At 36.0% G+C, this 17,659-nt stretch overlaps 1 protein-coding gene across 1 annotated transcript; it reads left to right on the forward strand.

The window, feature by feature from the left end:
* Positions 1-11,926: 11,926 nt before the first annotated feature.
* LOC143571098 (potassium transporter 11-like) lies at positions 11,927-17,448 on the forward strand. The gene is made up of 7 exons (XM_077056608.1): positions 11,927-12,363; positions 13,142-13,367; positions 13,451-13,696; positions 14,539-14,589; positions 14,676-15,104; positions 15,178-15,432; positions 16,313-17,448. The coding sequence occupies exons 1-7, from the start codon at positions 12,244-12,246 to the stop codon at positions 17,356-17,358; spliced, it is 2,373 nt and encodes a 790-aa protein (XP_076912723.1). The 5' UTR covers positions 11,927-12,243; the 3' UTR covers positions 17,359-17,448.
* The last annotated feature ends 211 nt before the right edge of the window (positions 17,449-17,659 follow it).

Genomic DNA, 17,659 nt, shown 5'->3' on the forward strand with positions numbered 1-17,659 from the left:
ATTAGGGTTTAATCTAGATAAACCAATATGGGCTTAAGCCCAATTAACAAACAAAGCCTAGTCCAATATCCTGTCCACCTTATCAATTGTATCGGGCCTAATTAACCTTTAAATAGGCCTTTATCTCGTCACCCCCGGTGTAACTCAGTCCGGGTCACGTTCGGGTCGGTCGCGTTGACTTGACCCGAAACGTCCATAAAATCCAACAGTCTCCCACTTGGACGTATTTGGGTCAAGTGTCACAACGCTGACAGCCAGAGGCGTTCTAGCTACACATAGCTGTCCCCAACCGAATATGACATTTTAAATCCATAACCAAAGTATCTTGGAATACCTTATTGCAAGACAATGAATTTATAGTAATCGTTGTCATCTATCCTTTCTGTATAAGACATTAAATGAACTATGAGACATGGATCATATCATTCTCATATGGCGTTCAATTATTGTAATTCTCGATATAGAGTCAAAGTGGTCCAATCAAACACACAGTTAGTTTGGGTGAGGCCTCACACTTTACCAGTTTGAATCAACGAGGGCGCCAATATTTCTAACTGTTACATTTTAATGTAAGAGTACAGAATCCCATCTTGACTACATACAACTCCCACTGAACTCTAGAACATTCCCAACCAATGCCTTTATGGCTGGCAGTTATGCAATAGCGGTTGACATGATCAAAGAATATCCCTCGGTAAATGAAATTTCTAATATGTATCTCAGGTCTAAGGATACTAAATGAGCATACTATTATCAAAACAGCTTATGATTAAGATCCATGAAGATGATTTGATGCGACTTACATCCAACGTCATTCATAATGAGGTCTGTGAGTTTGGAAGTCAACTACTTGAGTCCAAAGTCAGAATAGTCTTAATTCAGAATCGCTCCCACGAGTCTGATCGACTACGGATAATTTAGAATACAATATTCACGGATTAAACGTATTAAAATGAACACAGTTGTATTATTCAACGTTTGCATTTAACCATTAAATCAAAAGTGAACATAAAAGTACAACTGATTAAACGTTCATACATCCAAATACTAAATCAAAATAAATCACTAGCAAGTCTAAGCCCGATAGCATCTCTATGCTGATCATGTTTGTCCTGAGTCATTGGCTTAGTGAATGGGTCAGCTAGATTTTGATCTGTGTCTACTTTGCTTATCACGATATCACCTCGTTCCAATATTTCGCGAATAAGATGGAACTTCCTTAAAATGTGCTTGGTTCTGTGATGAGACCTTGGCTCTTTGGCTTGAGCAATAGCACCTGTGTTATCACAGAATATCTTGATTGGTTTGTGAATACTCGGAACCACATCGAGATCGGTGATGAACTTCTTCATCCAAGCAGCTTCCTTAGCAGCATCAGATGCAGCTATATATTCGGATTCGGTGGTAGAATCCTCCACAACACTCTGCTTGGAGCTCTTCCAATAAATAGCTCCTCCATTGAGAGTGAAGACGAAACCCGACTGTGAGCGAGAATCATCTCGGTCAGTCTGAAAGCTAGCATCAGTGTAACACTTTACAGTGAGCTCCTCTTCCACCCCCCAAACACCAAGAACATGTCTTTGGTCCTATTCAAGTACCTTAGAATGTTCTTCACAGCAGTCCAATGGGCAATGCCAGGACTCTGTTGAAAACGGCTGGTCATGCTCAAGGCATACGACACGTCAGGTCTAGTACATAACATAGCATACATGATAGAGCCAACCGCAAAAGCATATGGAATTGCTTGCATACGTTTAGATTCAATGTCCGTTGCCGGAGATTGCGATTTGCTCAACACGGTTCCTTTAGTCGTTGGAATAGCTCCTTTCTTGGAGTTTTCCATTGAGAAGCGTGCCATCACTTTGTCTATGTAAGTACTTTGACTCCCAGAATATATGCGGCTTCTCCAAGATCTTTCATTGAAAAACAAGATTCCAACCATTGCTTAACTTGTTTAAGCATAGGAACGTCGTTTCTAATGATCAGTATATCATCCACATACAAGATGATGAATGATATAGTGCTCCCACTAGCCTTTCTGTAAACACAAGGCTCATCTTCATTTTTGACAAAACCAAACTCTTTGATTTTCTCGTCAAGGTGAAGATTCCAGCTTCGAGATGCCTGCTTAAGTCCATAAATGGACTTGTTCAATTTGAAAACCTTATTAGGATATTTTGGATCGACAAAACCTTTGGGCTGAACCATATAGACATCTTCAGAAAGATGTCCATTTAGGAAAGCGGTTTTGACATCTATTTGCCATATCTCATAATCATAGTATGCAGTAATGGCAAGCAATATCCTAATCGACTTGGTCATAGCAACGGGCGAAAAAGTTTCATCATAGTCAACACCTTGAGTTTGAGTGAAACATTTCGCGACTAGCCGTGCTTTGTAGGTTTGCACATTTCCATGCATGTCGGTTTTCTTCTTGAAAATCCATTTGCTCCCTACTGCCCGACAATCGGGGGGTAGCTCAACCAAGTTCCAAACTTGGTTATCATGCATGGACTGCATCTCAGCATTCATGGCATCTTACCATTTCTTGGATTCCGGATCCAAGATAGCAGACTTGTAGTTAGTAGGCTTGTCCCCAGACTCGGCTACTAATAAGACTTCGGCACCATCTAGATGACATAAGTATCTAGAATTTGGTACGGGAGTCCTACTACTTCTGCGAACGCTTGTGTTCACGTCTGATGTATCAGCAACAACAACATGTTGATCAGACTCTCCAACTACCTCAGCGGTTGATTGTGGTTCTTGAATTTCTTCAAGATCGACAATATTACTTCTAGTTCCTTGACTAAGAAATTCTTCTTCAAGGAAGTAGCCTTTCCTCCTGACAGAAATCGTATTTGCATCAGGATGAAAGAAGTAATAACCGCTTTTGTAATAGTATCTAATGAAAACAACCTTTTCGCCGCGGGGATCAAGTTTGTCATCAGATTCACTTGTGATATAAGCATCACATCCCCATACTCTAAGATAAGACAATTTGGGTTTCTTTCCCTTATGCCATATCTCATATGGTGTTTTGTCTATCTTCTTAGTTGGAGCTAGATTGACAATGCGGGCGGCGGTCATAAGGGCGTAACCCCAAAAGGAGTGAGGCAAGTTGGTTCTACACATCATCGATCGAACCATGTTTAGAAAAGTTTGATTTCTCCTCTCGCTCACGCCATTAAGTTGGGGTGTGCCATGTGGAGTGAGCTGTGAAACAATTCCATGCTCTTTTAGATGAGTGATGAACTCTGTGCTGAGATACTCTCCACCTCGATCTGATCGAAGTATCTTAATGGTTTTGTCAAGTTGGTTTTCCACTTCGCTTTGAAACTCTTTGAACTTTTCAAAAGTTTCGTGCTTGTGTTTCATAAGATACACATGCGTATCGACTATAATCGTCGATAAAAGAAACGAAGTATCTTTCATGGTTTCTAGTCATGGTTCTAAAAGGTCCACATACATCACTGTGTATGAGTCCTAATAGATCACTTGCTCGTTCACTTTTATTAGTAAAGGAGTCTTTGGCGAGTTTGCCAGCTAAGCAAGACTCACAATTGTTAAAAGAGTCTGGTCCTGTGTATTCAAGAATACCTTCGGATTGGAGTCTTTTAACTCTTGCCTTGCTTATGTGGCCAAGTTGGCAATGCCATAGAAAAGTATCATTGACGCTAGTCTTGATACGTTTTGAAAGATGATATACGTTATTGTCAGGTTGAACATCAATCTCATAAATACCATCTCGAGGTTTAGCCTCAAAATAAAAGATATCATTTAAGTAAGCAGAAATAGCCATGCCATTAAGAACATACTTAAATCCTTGTTCAAATAACAACGAAACTGAAATGATGTTTCTGGTCAAACTAGAAGCAAACAAACAATTATTTAAAGGAAAAACTAGGCCAGATGGACAAGTAAAGTGAAAAACTCCAGTTGCCAGAACTGGTACTCTCTTCCCATCTCCAACAATGAGTTCCATGCTGCCTTTATTCATTTTCCTCCACTTCTCAGGCTCCTGCAAGATATTAACGATGTGGTAACCACATCCGGTATCAAATACCCATGTGTTGCTAGAGACAGTGAAAAGTTCAATAACGTATATGGAAATACCTCCAGAAGAGCCTTCACCATTTGCTCTCTTCTTTCTGATCTCAGCAAGGTGCTCGGGGCAGTTTCTCATCCAGTGCCCCATTTGGTTGCATTTGAAACACTTGCGCTCCTCAAAGGGCGGCGGCTTTTTCTTTGCAACCACCTTGTTAGTGTTGGTGGCAACATGGGCAGCAACAGTAACTTTCTTCTTGCCTTTTCCCTTAAAACCCCGATTCTTTGGTTTTGGCTTCTTGACACCAGCAGATTGAATCATCAGAACTTGATTGGTCCTAGAAGAAATGTTCATCTCAGCCGTCTTGAGCATGTTATGAAGCTCGGGCACTGTCTTCACCCAACCATTCATATTGAAATTCATCACGAACTGGTCGTATGAGTTGGGGAGAGAGTTGAGGATGAAATCCGATGCCATCTCATCGGGCATGGGATAATCAAGTTTCTTGAGCTGATCGATGTGCCCCTTCATCTTAAGAACATGAGCACTGACGGGAGACCCCTTTGCCATCTTGCAACTGAGGAGTTGTTTCATGGTGTCAAAACGTTCTTGACGGGCTTGTTTCTGGAACATGCCTTTGAGTTGCTCAAGCATCTCATAGGCACCAAAGTCTTCCAAGCCTTTAGCAAGCTCAGAAGTCATGGTGGCTAGCATAATACAGGAGACCTCAGCCGAGTCATCCTTATGCTTGTCAAGAACCTTTCGTGCAGCAGCTGTGTTGTTTTCAGGCTCGTTTGGAACAGGTCCATCGAGAACATACAAGCGCTTTGCCATGGTTAGAACAAGTCTTAAGTTGCGGTGCCATTCGATGAAGTTGGTACCGTTCAGTTTATCCTTCTCAAGGATAGTCTTAAGGGCGTAGGGTGAAATTTCGTTTGACGACATCTGATTAATTAAGCAAAAGTAAATTTAATTAGTATTTTCGACGTTGTAGTCCTATTATTAACGACCCAATAACATTAATTAATTAGGAGTATGAGAATCTGGCTTTCAGTTATTAAAGGCAGCTGTAGCACACAACATTAATAAGTGGTTAGGCAGACCGACAACGATTGTCAATTGTGAATAGAGCACAACTCTCGGTTATGAGGCCTATAAAGACAACGATTATCTGTATAGATACGTTTAGCCTCATCTTTGCCCACTTTAAGTCTCTAGACAGCTTTAGCAAGTAACAGGAGAGTAAAATAATAGTTGTCCTAGTACCGTGACTTGTGAAAGCGTCGGATGTGTCAACGAAACGCTTTCACCTTGATGGGATAGGCTAGAAAACAAGTGCGGTGCTGTAGCTCCAAACATTCGAATTTTCGCAGTACGCCTCAAGTGTGACTTGTAGTAGGATTGGCATAAACTATTGGTTTTAAATTGGGATTAATTTTAAAATTACCAAATAGAGTAAAAAGTCAAATTTTACTGTATTTATTACCGTGACGAACAGATGAACCCTTTCATCTCTCAGGGCACTTAGTTTTAAATAACCTATTAAAAACTAAGTTTGTAGCGATACGACTAACCAATTTTAAGTTAATAGAAATCTATTAAGTTATCAGTTTTGGAAATCAAAACGCTTTTAATTTGCAAAACAAAATCGGTTAATAAAATGTTTATTTTCCAATTTATTTGGTATTAGGTCGGTGATATTATAATCCTATTATAATCAATCCAAGCAACCATAAATAGCAAATAACAAAAAATATGTAAATCCTTTATGGCCAAAAGTTGATCGGTCTCGCTAGAGCCAATTTGGGAGACCGATCGGGTCAAGGGGTCACAACACAAACAACCACAAGGATGGACTTGACCGTGCATCCCGTCGTTTTATCCGAACTCTCACTAACTCCAAAATGGTCCTCGAGCTCGTTCTCGGTTATCTTCGCGTCTTCTTAATTACAAATTTATAAACTAACATAATATGTCCTATTACAAATTTGAACCATCTTTATGGCCAAAAGAAAACCGAAAATTAAATAATAACCTTTTTACAACTTTTGAACAACCATATGACCAAAACAAGCTCAAATACCAAACACAACCAAACAATCACATAGGTCGGGGCCGGATTTACATATTCACAATAAACGAATTTCGGGTCGTTTTGACTTGGTCAAATAAAATAAACAAAACTTTGACCAACTCAAAATTACCCGAAAATAAAACTAGATCTATAAACTTTAAACGATTTAAAGTTTAAGATGTAGATCCGGTTTTAAATGAACGGGTATCGACTCGTATGTTGTAACCGCGGCTCTGATACCACTGTTGGGTTTCAACGGTGGTTCGGAACGAAAACGGATAAAACTCTTCAAACCCGTTTACGGTGGTTCGGAACGAAAACGGATAAAACTCTTCAAACCCGTTTTAGTTATTAATGTCGTTTCGATAAATATTAATCATCATTAATATATAAAACTAAACGATCTATAAAAACGCAGCGGAACAATATAAAGTTTAACCCGAACATAAACCGAAAACCCAAAAGTCTAGATCCGATTACAACTAGAATACGAGTACGATAAAGCATATAATAATCAACCATAGGGGGTTTGTCGATATACCTCGGTTACAAGAACCGGGAAGACACCGAGGGGTTAACAAGAGATGCTAGACTTGACACAATCAAACACCAAGGGAGAATCCGGTAGTGGCGGCGGCAATGGCGGATTCCAACGAGTTGTGGTTGCGGCAAACGATGTTGGACAGCAAAGAACAGCTTCAAACAGCAACGACAAGCAGCGGCAGCTTCAGTTCAGCAAAAAGGAGCTCGCCGGAAAACCAAATCTCGCCGGAGAAGATGAACCAGGTTGCCGGAAAAGCAAACCAAGGTTTATTCAACAGTACCGGAGCTCAAAGGAGTTGCGATGGTGCTTGTGTTGGTGGAATAATGATCGGTGGTGCTTGATATAGGTGTACGGCGGCCAGAATAGGCTCGCCGGAAAACCGGGTTTAGCCGGAAATCGGCGCCGGAGTAGGAGTAGGCAGCTAGGGTTTGTGTTGTTAAGGTTAACCTCAAATAATAACATCTTATTGTTTATATATAGTGTTAGTATTAGGGTTTAATCTAGATAAACCAATATGGGCTTAAGCCCAATTAACAAACAAAGCCTAGTCCAATATCCTGTCCACCTTATCAATTGTATCGGGCCTAATTAACCTTTAAATAGGCCTTTATCTCGTCACCCCCGGTGTAACTCAGTCCGGGTCACGTTCGGGTCGGTCGCGTTGACTTGACCCGGAACGTCCATAAATCCAACAAACTGTCCAAACCACTATGTTTTCCTTTGTTCTTGTTGAACATGGTTTGGTTATGGTGTTCGAAGCACAACTATGAAGTTTTGAAGCTGAAATATCTCGGCTTCAAACTTGATTGGTGTTACAAGCTATTTTATAGACAGTTGCAACATAAATTTAAATGTTCGAAACTGGAAATGAAGGTATAAAATATGGAAATAGAAGTGTAAAATTTGGATAAACACAAACATACAAGTTTCGGTCTGGTTTCGGTTAATGAAGGGACATTAACCATAACCATGACCGAATGGTCAGTTAATCAGATTCACTTTACCATAACGAGTCGGTTTGAATAGGTTATTGTTAATTCAGTTAATGGTTCGGGGTTTTTGTTATGATTTGGTTTTCACTTAATCCCCAAAAGATACTGGAGTTTAAGACTTTAAGTACGAAATGTACACACCCAAATAACTTGTGGAACTGGAACATATAAAATCACCTCTGATCAACTCATAAACAATATTGGATTTTAGCTTTACCAATACAAATTACGACTAAATGTTTACATATACAAATGTGTTATAAAATAGTTATTATAAATTATAAATCTTGATGTCAATTTTTGTTTTGAATTTTAAGCTTATATAAATACTCAACACGTTTAAACTATTACATAAAAACACTTTTTTTATAGTTTGTATGAATCGAATATATTAAAGAGTTCACTTGCTAATCCACACGTACCTATCTAAATGTATTCATAGGTTCGACTAGAAACTAACATAAGCTTTTTTTTTTACCAAACTTAAAACATGTAAAAACTTAGACAATCTTCAATTGTTGGTTTATCTTGATTCAAACCATCCTAAAAACCACCTAAACCATTAGAGTAGTTTGTTTAAACAAAAAACCAAAGTTCTAGGTTTGATTTTTCAAACCATCCATTGTGGGCTCCAAATATCACATCTTTCACCCCACATATATATACACCCATATTTATATTTATAAAATGTATTAAAATATTATACTTATATACATATTTTTTATATTTATTCCAAAAATAATCGTAATGACTAATTTAACAGTTAAATTTTTTAACGGCTAGTTTTATAAAACGACTAGTTTTTAATGATTTCAAATTATCTATCTTTCATTTTGTTAGAGTAATTGTTATTTTAAATTATTTAACTTTATTTTGTTTATCTATTTGTTGTATTTTAGCTAATCTATTTTTACTAAATTTCTATTATATTGCTATTTGTTTAAATAACAATTATAAAAATTAAATATTTTATAGTATTGTGAAATTATTATTTAAAATAAATGTAAAAGTAAGTGGTGATGTGGAAATGTAAAGATGGTTTAAGAAGGTGTATTGTCGGAGTAAAAAATATGATTTTTAAGAAAACTGATGTGACAGTGATGTAACTGGTTTGAACCAAAAGAATGTTGAAGATGGTCTTATACGAGGTGTTAAGCTTACTTAACTCCGGCATTATAAAATCTTGTATATTTATGGCATGCAACGAGTTAATAATAGTAATAGGAATAATAATAATAATAATAATAATAATAATAATAATAGCGTAAGCAAATTAAAAAAAAAAGCCTAGTTGTGTAAGCTATGTCAGTCAGGTAATAATGGCGACTTGCCTATACAATTATCATAAACTAAGTATATAATTTAAGGTAATAAAGGCTTGTTTTTTATCAAATAGAAGAGAATTCATTGTGAAGAGTTTTTAATGAGATTATTCTTTTTAAATGAGTAATTACACATTTTCTCTAGTAGGACTCAATCTAGTTATAAATTATAAGTAGTTAAAATAAACTTAGAAAAAGCATGATCATGTACATATCTTAATACCAGTATAATTCAACCCCTATTGGTAGTTAAGATGAAAAATAATAAAATAAATCTCGACTTAAATAATATAAATCAAATCTGAATAGGAATAATTAAAAACTTGATTAGTGTCACGTGGATGTTTAATGCTGCTTCTTTTGTTATTTAAATTGGCCATTAGTTTTGATGCGATCGGATTGTCCTCATTCATTAATTAATTAGTCTTATTATTATTATTATTAACAGCTGTTTGTGTTACAGAATAAAATCTTACAATATAGCAAGATACTAATCCTGAAAGGATAAATTTATATGTAAGATTCTTTGTCGTTCAAAAAAATATATAGCAAGGTACTAAAGAAAACGTCTGTTCTTGAGAAATTACATTTTTCTTTTCTAAAATTATATTTATTCATTTTTCTAATATCACGATTGGCGTGACTTTGATCCTTAGTAAAGCCTAGGCATAATTGCCTCTCTTTTTTTTCACACTTTTGTAACTAAGTTGAGCTTTATATGTGATAATTCACAATTTCACATGATTTATAAAGGAACAAAAGATTGATAAAAGATCGCCTTTTTACTACTACACTCTTAACAAGTGAACGTTAGGTGTGCAATGACAATATGCATACACAAACACAAACACAAACACAAACTTGTATATGGTTTGCAAGATACTATTATACTCGACTGCTCGTTAGTTTAATATGTTTCATAACATTCCATGTCTATGAATATTTTATTCACGAGAAAATAGATGTGTTGTATTACTTTTTTAGCAAACTTAATTTAAATAATCCAAACTATGAGTCTATGACCCATTGCTCGACAGTAATCCAAACTGATGATGTGACTAGTAGCTCTCCTAACTCACTTTTATTACCAATGACAATCTCATTTATGTTGTTTCAAAACAACTTATGGCATTTTGATTAGGATATAAATCAATCGATTGTTCATTAGGAGCATATGAACTTAGTCTTTTGCTAGAGGGGGTTTATTGTTGTAAAGGAAGTTAAAGTTATGATCACTTTGGTTAAATTGTCAGTACAAATTATCATCGACCAATGAGTCATTGTTTGAATAATTATAATTCAGTTATCACGATGTATAACTGATACGGCATAATGCTATATGAAACCTTGTGTTAGTTTGATAGGTAAAACAACTGGCAGTTATTGAAAGTTCATATTAATGATTTATCACGGTACAAACTTAGTTGCTATTAATAGTACAATTATTAGTGATCAAGTAGACCGAAAGCTAGTTTTAAAGGCATTTTCTTACCGATGGTTAGTTACTCGAACCTTGCCAATTGCCATTGTGCCCTTTGAAAATTGTCATACTTCATAGCAGCCACGAACAAGCATGTGCTTTGCACCTTTTAACGTATAACATTACCAGGTAGATCATAAACGATATTCAAATAAATTTCCTACCAAAAATCAGCTACTCAAACCAGGGAACCACTACCTCCTAAACTCCATTGTTCACCAAAGACAAAAATTAAAGTAGTCTCAAACAAGCGTGCACTCTACAACTCCTAACCCACATCGAAGCGTATTTGTATTCCTATTTGGTCATAAACGTCAATCAACTACATAAATTAATAACACTAAAATCATCGAATACCATATAAATCGTCTTAGCGTTCTTGATCAATGTTTTAAAACCGATTGAAACATTGAACCGGCTACCGAAGACAATACCAGTAATACCGATTGAAACATCGAATACCATATAAATCGTTATTACCAGTTGAACCGGCTACCGAAGACAATACCGGTACGACACAACCCAGTCTAGTTAGAGTGTCGGTACAATTCTCAAGCCGCCGGAAAATGCAATATTGCTGGTGCCTACCGAGGGATCAATTTATCCCCATATTCAGTTTTGAGTTTTAAACTCCCCATTATATAATCTAGCCACGTTCCAATGCTCCTCGTTCAACTTTAGAATATTATGATTATTGGTAGCTAAAACTTTTTATATATCGTATGAAACAGAAATAACTATGTTCTTGTTGATAAGGATGACGATAATACTTTTCATATTTTAAGCGATCCGGAACTTGTTGCATTCAAGATTGAATTGCCATGAACATATTATATTTTTTTATTTTAAAAAATGTTAGACATTGATTTTTAATTATAGAATTATATAGTTTCGGATTATATTTTAAGTTTAAGTTGTATTTTAAAAACCAGTTTAAACATGTCGGTATTACCAATTGTACTATTTATTGACCCGACTCAATATCGTATAAAACCCGGCTCTAAACATTATTCTTGATGGTCATTTCCATTTCCATGACTAACTTTTTCTCATTTCTTTCAAAGTGTGATCTACAAAAGATTTGTATTCTAGTAAAGTGTATATGCTTGTAAAACTCACGCAATGCTAGTCTACTCATTCCATTATACCTAATTAGTGGCAAACATACACCACTATTTTAATCCAAACAACCTTAACCATTCTTAAACTGAACTTGGAATACTCCCAACGTTGTTCAACCCAATATTTTAATCTTGTAACTTCATACTTACTTTTTTTTCCTAATATAATATCAATAAACATAATAATAATAATAATAATAATAATAATAATAATAATAATCAAGATCTATAAATTGTCAGCATCCACAATATATATTTAAACATCTGTGACGTCTACAATCGTGATACCCTGAAAGCAACTACAGAGTTTCAGTTTTATTTATTTATTTATTTAACTCCATTATTGCTTTCTTGAATTATAACAAACACCAAAGCAACAAACTTTTTTCTTCTTCTACTTCTTTGTACTATTCTTCGATTTGTGGTTCTTGAAAAACCCAATAAAAATCAAATCTTTTGGGTTAAAAGATAATCGAATTGAAGTGGGTCTTGTTGAATTTTGATTATTGAGGTGACCCCGTGTTGAAATTGGGATTTTGAAAGTGGGTATTGTTCCAATTTATGGATGGTTGTTTAGTTGTTGATTGATGCTGTTTTATGAACTGATTGAAGCTAGAGTAGATAAAGAGGTATTAGAGAATTGTAATTGTGATTGATTGGATATGGCGACTGATATGAGTGGAGAAGATGAGTCAAAAGGTGGGATGTGGGCTTTGGAGCAGAAAATTGATCAGCCAATGGATGAAGAAGCTGGTAGGCTTAAAAATATGTATAGAGAAAAGGTAACCTTTTTTTTACCTACTTTTCAGTTTTTTAACTTTTTCAAGATTTTTTGTTTATTGAATGCTTGCCTTGATTTGGGTTTAATTTTAATTGATTTGGGATTTGTTCTTGTTAAGAGTAATTTGAATCTTGATTATGGTAATTGTGTGTTTGTTGACTAGATTGATCAAGAAAATGTCAATTGTGCTAAATTTGTTCTTGATAACTTGCAGTTTTCGATTTTTCGTACTTTCTTCTAGAGAAAAGTTAACTTTTTTAGCTACTTTTTGATAATTTTTTTCAAGATTTTGTGTTGATGTTGTTCTTTTTGGTTCTTGAATGCTTGTCTTGATTTGGGTCAATTTTATTTGAAGAAAAGGTGATTGCTTTGGAATTTGTTCATGTTAGAGTAATTTGAATATTTGATTGTGGTAATTGTGTGTTTGTTGACTAGATTGATCAAGAAGATGTGAATTGTGCTTAATTTGTTCTTGACAACTTTCAATTTTCGTACTTTCTTCTAGAAAAAAGGTAACCTTTTTAGCTACTTTTGAGTAAACTTTTTCAAGATTTTGTGTTGGTGTTGTTCTTTTTGGTTCTTCAATGCTTGTCGTGATTTGGGTTCAATTTTATTTATAACTGATTTGGGATTTATTTATAGTAATTTGAGTCTTGATTATGGTATTGTATGTTTGTTGACTTCTTGTTGACTAGATTGATCAAGAAAATGTGAATTGTGCTTAATGTGATCTTAATAAAAGATATCAAGAAAGCTAAAGTTATTATCTTTTTATGCAGAAATTCTCTTCACTTTTGCTACTTCAACTTTCATTTCAAAGTCTTGGAGTTGTGTATGGAGATTTGGGAACCTCACCATTGTATGTATTTTACAATACTTTTCCTGATAAAATCACTGACACGGAAGACATTGTCGGTGCACTTTCGTTGATAATTTACTCTCTTACCCTTGTACCTCTCATCAAATATGTTTTCATAGTTTGTCGCGCGAATGACAATGGTCAAGGTACTTATTTCTCTCTATATGACATATAATATTAATGAGCATTTACTCTGTACTATTATTTCTTAGTTATGTTACATATGTAGGTGGGACTTTTGCACTTTACTCATTATTGTGTCGGCATGCAAAAGTTAATACGATTCCAAATCAACATAAAACGGATGAGGAGTTGACGACTTATAGTCGAAGCAGGATTCATGAGAAATCGTTTGCTGCAAAAACAAGAAGGTGGTTGGAAGGAGATGTGTTTAAAAAGAATGCACTTCTTTTACTTGTCCTGGTTGGCACTTGTATGGCGATTGGAGATGGGATTCTAACTCCTGCTATTTCTGGTAAAATTGACTAATTATTTTTTAAATTTGAAAACTGGTTTTAAAGTGCTGCGTTTTGAAAATGATTATGTGATATTAAGCGACTAAAATTTGTTAGACCTTCAAAGGGGTGGTGCACTGGTTTTTCCCTTTAACTCCCTTAAGTTGTGTTTACCGGTGTGCATGAAACCGAAAGCCAAACCAAACAATAACAATGGTTTGGTTTTATATTTTTGTAAAAGACCGAATTTTAAGTTCAGTTTTGGTTCTGCTTTTAATTAAAACTGGACCGAACTGAATTTTATAGATTTTCATTACTCATTAATTAGCAAAATGATTTAGGGCCAAATTCATTATTTTGGGCCAATTATTTTCGGCCCAAAAATTTCAAGCCCAAATGGTAAAACCGAACCCAAACCAAAAACGAAAAAACAGAAACCAAACGGTTTCCAAAAACTTAAAAACTGTGTTTTTGGTTCTGCTTAAGCCCAAAACCGACCCAAAGCGAATCCAAAATTCCAAACCAAAAACTGAAAAACCAAAATCAAACGGTTTACAAAAACTCAAAAACCATGTTTTTGGTTCTGTTTGAGCCCAAGACCGACCCATGTGCACCCCTTGTTTTACTTGACCCCATTGGTTAGCAAGGTACCGGTGGGGTCCCCTTAGTTTACTAGTAACGGGTTCTCACGGTCATTTAATAAACATCTCCCAATTAGGTTAAAAGAAAGGTGATGGTGATTAGTAAGTTTACCTTACCCATACATAATGAGTTTTGTTACAGATTCTATGAAACTAATTATCTAAAGGATTTATACACTACACGTTATGAAATATCTAACAGAATTACGCATTTATACCAGTTTTATCGGCTTCTGGTGGCATCAAGATAGACCACCCTCGAATGAGCAATGGTATGTCTCAAACACCGTGTATTTGACTTTTTGGTTTAAAAGATTATGGATTTTGTTTCCATTTTATAATTTATTGTTTGTTGCAGACGTTGTTGTGGTAGTTGCAGTTGTAATACTTGTAGGCTTATTTAGCCTACAACATTACGGTGTCGATAAAGTCGCGTGGCTATTTGCTCCAATCGTCTTGCTTTGGTTTCTTCTAATTGGAGGAATCGGAATTTATAATATCTGGAAACACGATAGCGGGGTGTTACGTGCGTTTTCACCTGTTTATATTTTTAAATACTTCAAAAGAAGAGGAAAAAATGGTTGGACATCGCTCGGTGGGATCATGCTTAGTATAACCGGGACGGAGGCACTTTTTGCTGACCTGGCACATTTTCCGGTGTCAGCAATCCAGCTGGCGTTTACAGTTGTTGTGTTTCCGTGTCTTCTGTTAGCCTATTCTGGACAAGCAGCCTATCTAATGAATAATAAGGATCATGCATCGGATGCGTTCTATCGATCCATCCCAGGTTTATATTTTGCGGAGTTATTTTTATTTAAAAAATGAATATGCTGTTTTTATATAATTATATTGTTTTGCAGACAGTGTATACTGGCCGATGTTTATTATTGCTACGCTAGCTGCTATTGTTGCGAGTCAGGCGACGATTTCGGCTACATTTTCGATAATTAAGCAGGCGAATTCGCTCGGTTGTTTTCCGAGAGTGAAGGTTATTCACACATCGAGTAAATTTCTCGGGCAGATATATATTCCGGATATTAACTGGATACTTATGGTTCTTTGTATTATTGTGACGGCTGGATTCAAAAATCAAAGCCAAATCGGGAACGCGTACGGTGAGTATATGTTTTGTTCAATTGTTCATTTCTTGTATTCATTATCTTTCAAATTGTTTGTTTTTCTATGTAGTATAGGTTAGAGGTTGCAAGATAGGTGGGTTGGTTAATATTTTTCAAACGTATTTGGGTTGCAGCTATGGGTGTAAACGGGTCGTGTTCGTTGGTTTAGGGGTCGAACCCAACATCCCGGAAATTTGATATGAACCTAAACATGAGTCGGATCCGAAAAACTTGTTGCGCATTAACCCGAGCATGACATGATATTTACAGGTTAACGCGAACACTACTTGTTTAAACCTTTTTTTTTTTGTTATTTTTGGGTATTAATACTCCAAAATTATAAATTACAAAAAATATACAAATTTATATAAAGCAAATATGTTTTAATTTTGGCATAAACTAATCAACCATTTTGAATTATGAAATTAAAGCACAGTTACAAATAGGTAGTTTAAACGGGTCAACCCATGAACCATCATGTCAACCTGGATCCAACCCATTTAAAATAATGTGTTGCTGGTTTGACCTAAAATTGACTCGAACCTCTTTAGAGTTTTAGACTTTAGACTAAACCCAAACCTAAGAATTTTGTGGTTGGTTCGTGTCATGTCATAAATTTACACCCCTAGTTGAAACGAGTCAAATGGACCGGATCGGCTGGCAACCACTTTATTATCCATTTCCTACTTTTTATATTTACAATCACTTAATGCGTTTATTATGGTTACAGAAAAGTTATCATCACAGTAAAACTCTAGATGTTTTAATGAAAACAATTTAGAAGGTTGCATGCATTAAAAACACATTTTTCTAAAACATAAAATCTAAACTACTTTGCTAGAAATTTAACAGCGATTTGTATTCCGTGTGTTAACAGGAACTGCGGTCGTCATAGTCATGCTAGCAACAACTTTCCTCATGATATTAATCATGCTATTAGTATGGCGATGTCACTGGATTCTCGTCTTCATTTTTGCCGCCTTATCCTTAATCGTCGAATGCACATACTTCTCCGCTGTTCTGTTTAAGGTTGACCAAGGCGGGTGGGTCCCACTTGTGATAGCCGCCGTCTTCCTTTTCATCATGTACGTCTGGCATTACGGTACAGTCAAACGATATGAGTTTGAAATGCACAGTAAAATCTCCATGACATGGATTCTCGGTCTCGGTCCAAGTCTCGGGCTCGTTCGTGTCCCGGGAATCGGGCTCGTGTACACCGAGCTCGCTAGCGGTGTCCCACATATCTTCTCACATTTCATAACCAACCTACCCGCCATCCACTCGGTGGTGGTTTTTGTGTGTGTGAAATACCTCCCGGTTTACACAGTTCCTGAAGACGAAAGATTTCTCGTGAAAAGAATCGGGCCGAAGAACTTTCACATGTTTAGATGCGTTGCACGGTACGGTTACAAAGATCTTCACAAAAAAGACGATGAGTTTGAAAAGAAACTGTTTGATAATCTGTTCATGTTTGTGAGACTCGAGTCAATGATGGAAGGCGGGTCAGACTCGGATGATTATAGCTTGTACGGTCAACAAAGTCACCGCTCTAAAGATTTCCTACTACCCGATAACACCGTTAACACCTTTTCTTCGGTTGTTGACCTCACGATTTCATCGTGTGACTCTATAGTGCCGGCCAAATCACCGTTAAATGTTGTACACTCGGGATCATCTTCTGGGCAGGTGAGTAGTCAACGAGAGGTTGATGAAATGGCGTTTTTAACGAGTTGTAGAGATGCTGGGGTGGTGCATATTATGGGGAATACAATTGTGAGAGCGAGGCGGGATTCAACTTTCTATAAGAAGTTGAGTATTGATTATGTATACGCGTTTTTGAGGAAGATTTGCAGGGAGCATAGTGTTATCTTTAATGTTCCTCATGAGAGTCTTTTGAATGTTGGGCAGGTGTTTTATGTGTAAATTATGGTATTGGATTTTGTATTATTGGTGGTTATTGTACTTTGTTCTTGTAGCAAAGTCGAACGTGACGTAATAAATGTATATTAAACGTGACGGTATGTTGATATAGCCTCTTTACTTGCATATTTACATTAATGAGTTGTTTTCGTTAAGATATGTAAACAATTGTGTATCAAATTCATTAGGCATAATAAAAAGCGAAGACGAGCCCATACAGTTCTGCTATATATGTTGTACATATTGCTTTAGTTGTAATATATAAGTCGTTTATTTCTCTCTTTTGTATCATGTACACGTGTTT

The sequence above is a fragment of the Bidens hawaiensis genome, unplaced genomic scaffold (assembly GCF_021521415.1).
Source record: "Bidens hawaiensis isolate Kalapana, Puna unplaced genomic scaffold, B.hawaiensis_p1.1 tig00025194_1, whole genome shotgun sequence".
NCBI lineage: Eukaryota > Viridiplantae > Streptophyta > Magnoliopsida > Asterales > Asteraceae > Bidens > Bidens hawaiensis.

Coding starts and splice junctions, on each gene's coding strand:
- LOC143571098 (XM_077056608.1), top strand. CDS start 12,244: ATGGCGACTGATATGAGTGGAGAAGATGAGTCAAAAGGTGGGATGTGG. Junction 14,590..14,675: donor CCACCCTCGAATGAGCAATG/GTATGTCTCAAA, acceptor TGTTTGTTGCAG/ACGTTGTTGTGGTAGTTGCA. Junction 15,105..15,177: donor GTTCTATCGATCCATCCCAG/GTTTATATTTTG, acceptor ATTGTTTTGCAG/ACAGTGTATACTGGCCGATG.